The sequence below is a fragment of the Microtus ochrogaster genome, unplaced genomic scaffold (genome assembly GCF_000317375.1).
Source record: "Microtus ochrogaster isolate Prairie Vole_2 unplaced genomic scaffold, MicOch1.0 UNK73, whole genome shotgun sequence".
NCBI classification, from domain to species: Eukaryota; Metazoa; Chordata; class Mammalia; order Rodentia; family Cricetidae; genus Microtus; species Microtus ochrogaster.
In genome coordinates, this window is record NW_004949171.1 from 257,593 (window position 1) to 261,073 (window position 3,481).

At 42.5% G+C, this 3,481-nt stretch overlaps 1 protein-coding gene across 1 annotated transcript; it reads right to left on the reverse strand.

The window, feature by feature from the left end:
• Nucleotides 1-336: 336 nt before the first annotated feature.
• LOC101992382 (hemoglobin subunit beta) lies at nucleotides 337-1,674 on the reverse strand. The gene is made up of 3 exons (XM_005370150.2): nucleotides 1,521-1,674; nucleotides 1,193-1,415; nucleotides 337-598 (listed from the first exon to the last, which is right to left on the reverse strand). The coding sequence occupies exons 1-3, from the start codon at nucleotides 1,610-1,612 to the stop codon at nucleotides 470-472; spliced, it is 444 nt and encodes a 147-aa protein (XP_005370207.1). The 5' UTR covers nucleotides 1,613-1,674; the 3' UTR covers nucleotides 337-469.
• Between the last annotated feature and the right edge of the window lie 1,807 nt (nucleotides 1,675-3,481).

Here is a 3,481-nt window from a genome sequence, read left to right on the forward strand (position 1 = left end):
TGAGAGCAGCTAGTGAAAATCTATGCTGTAAATGAAACCCTAAGTTGAATTATTTTCCGAGTAATAAGGAATGGCATCGGCGGTTCCCATAGCAGCTGCTTCCTAGCTCATCGCCTATCAGGAAGCACCAGATACCAGCTTATGAGCTCAAAGTCAAAAGGAATAGCTTTTCCTGAATACTCATTTCTTTTCTCTATTTTAGTTTTGAATGGTTTTAACTGAAATAAAATGACATGACTCTTATCCTCCCTTTACTTCCCCCAACACAGCCCAGTTCCTTTATACTTTAATTGCTGCATATGAATTCTTCCAAGAAACACAATTAAAACACATCCATTGCAAGGAAAATAAATATCTTTTATTAGATAGAAGTAGAAGCACAAAGGTCTTCACTATTTAGCCCACATGGAGAGTTTTTCTCCAGGGGACAAAAAAAAAAATAGTGCATAAACAAGAGCAAGAAAGGGGATTAGTGGTACTTGTGAGCCAGGGCAGAGGCCACACCAGCCACCACCTTCTGAAAGGCAGCCTGTGCAGCAGGGGTGAAATCCTTGCCCAGGTCATGGGACAGCACAATCACGATCATATTGCCCAGGAGCTGTGGGAAGACGGAACAGGCATCTCATGATACTAGAGCAAAAACACCAGACACTGCAGGCTCATTTCAAACGGCAACTTATGGTTACAGTCTTAAAGCAGAAGCAGAATGACAGCTGGGTCCCACCCGCCAGAGCTGATGAAAATCCCCTATGTCAACAGAATCTATGGGCAAATTATATTCTTCCCTATGAGCCTAGTCAGAGAGCCAGTGGGCTCTGGTATTCTTGAGAGCTGTGCAAGGAAGCAGGGGATTGCCTATCTTCCCTGTCCTCAAAGCAAATTACAAGGAAATACTTGAAAAAAAAACAAAATAAGAAAAAATCAGATAAAGAAGAAGAAATAGATTTTAAAACTGGAAGTGAAAATGAAGAGTTTCTTGGAGAAAGAGGAAATCACAGCCTCGAAGAACAAAGAGGGGAGACCACGATAGTGAGGGGAGGTGAAGTCGTCAAACTCTTGCCGGCCCTCTACGGGGCACAAGCAGGAATCATCGTCCATACTTCTCCCTAGAGTCTCTTCCCTCTGCCTTCTGATGGGAAGGTGATCACCAAAGCCAGAGGAAGGAAACCACAGGCAGACCCATCAGACTCACCCTGAAGTTCTCAGGATCCACGTGCAGCTTGTCACAGTGCAGCTCACTCAGGGAGGAAAAGGTGCCTTTGAGGTTGTCCAGGTGTTTCAGGCCGTCAGCAAAGGCATGGATCACCTTCTTGCCATGGGCTTTCACCTGGGCATTTCCCATGACAGCAGAGGCAGAGGACAGGTCCCCAAAGTGTTCAAAGAACCTCTGGGTCCAAGGGTAGACAACCAGCAGCCTAAGGAAAAGACAACCAAAGGACGCTGGAAGTTAGTGCCTGTGGAAAACAGACCTGCATCTCCACGCACCCACTTGTGAGCTGCATTGTAACCTCAGTACCAACCTGCCCAGGGCCTCAGCGCCAACTCCGTCAGCGTTGACCTTCCCCCACAGGCCGGAGATGGCAGCCTTCTCGGCATCAGTCAGGTGCACCATGGTGTCTGTTTCTGGGCTTGTGCTTCAACACAACTATGTCAGAAGCAAGTGTGAGGAGCAACTTGTCCTGCCCCACCTTTTATGCCCTGCCCTGGCTCCTGCCTTCTCTGCCCTCTGTGAGCAGATTGGCCAATGTCAGGGTGTGACTCTGTAGGATGAGGCTTCAGCAATGACAACCATATCCACCCAGGGTGGCTATGGCACTGACTTAGGGATATGAGTTCTGGGTCCTCCCCCCAATATAATCTGTTCTTATCCTTTCAGCATTCACTGGCCCTAAAGCATCTATTTTGGCAACTAAATTTATGAATTTTTGGGTAAATAACATAGTTGCTCTATTAGATTCTTCTTCAATATTTTTTACTACAGAAATGAAAAATAGTAGCATATTATGAGTAGGAAAATGACCTGTTGGGTTTTTCGTTTGTTTGTTTGTTTGTTTTGTTTTGGCTTAAATGTTTAAGAGGCTTTTCCCTGAGAATTCAGGTTATGCAACATAAACAAGAAGACAAAATAATCATTCTTCTATTGTTTCTTTAATTCTGTTTTTATTTAATTTTGGATAAAACCTCCAGGGAAAAAAATAAACATGTGTTCACTTATTTTAAGTTGGTCTTTTGTGTGTGTGTGTGTGTTTTTTTTTTGTTTTGTTTCTTTAATCTGTTTACTTAGTCCAGTAAGTTTAGAGAAGCAGCTAAATTGAGTGTGTCTTATACACTTGTTACTCTTTAAGTTTTGGGGACCCAGAGATGGAAACAGAACTCTCAATTCAGAAGAAAATCAATACAGATACAAAGCTTGTTAGAATCCAAAGATTGGTGGTAATATTTGGGGACTCAGTTATCTGGAAGGAAAGACTAAAGAGGAACAGTGAACATTATCTGTAATCATCTGTGGATGTCTGGAGGAGCAGAGGGACTTCCTATCACTTAAATTCAGTATCGGGAAAACCTAGTGGCAGAAAGGTTGAAAAGTTCTTCCTGTGTTCAATTTTTTTTCTTTCTTCCTTCTTCCCTCCCTCTTTCCTCTCTTCTTACCTCCCTCTCTCTGTCTCTCCCTTCATCCTTTCCTTCCTTCCTTCCTTCCTTCCTTCCTTCCTTCCTTCCTTTCTTCCTTCCTTCCTTCCTTCTTTCCTTTCTCTCTTTCTTACTTTGCTTTCATTACTGATTCATTCGTCCATTTTGCTGCTTTGTGGGCAGTATGTATGTTATGTTTTAGAGTCATTTTCATGTTTGATAGTCCTTACCTAGCTCCACTTTCTGTGTACACTTATTTATTGTTACTATTAAACTGTTTAATTTTCATCTTTATGGATTTTCCAGTTTCCCTCTACTTCCTACCCTCTAAACTCTCACATAAAACATCCTTAACTTTTTACACTAAGAACTTCTGAAGTAGACTTTTCCTTCTTGGTGTTAAAAGCTGCAAGAAACTAAATAAACTCCAAGAGTCACAAAACAGAAGGCATTATATAGGAGGAGGTTCTGGGGGAAAAGGCCACAGTAGCATGAAAGGAAGGAAAGAAGCCCATGTGGGTGAAAATGGCTAACACACATTACAGAAATGTGTAAAAGTATTAAATTATGCAAAGACTTTAAAAAGTTACCATGAGAAAAGGAAAAGCTACAAGCATTTCTGATCTCTCTCTCCCCTCCCCTCTCCCCACCAGTGTCTGGCTGGCTGGCTGCTGGTTGGTGCATTGCTCTCTGTTTCTCCCCACCCCTCACACATATGCACTTCATTGAAACATTATGGACCAGTAGTACATAAAGCCACCAAGAACGGAAATGACTAAAATACACTGTCTACAACTGCTCATATTAGATCTCCACCACTAAACCTTCACAGGAGCTCTGCAGCAAAGAATGA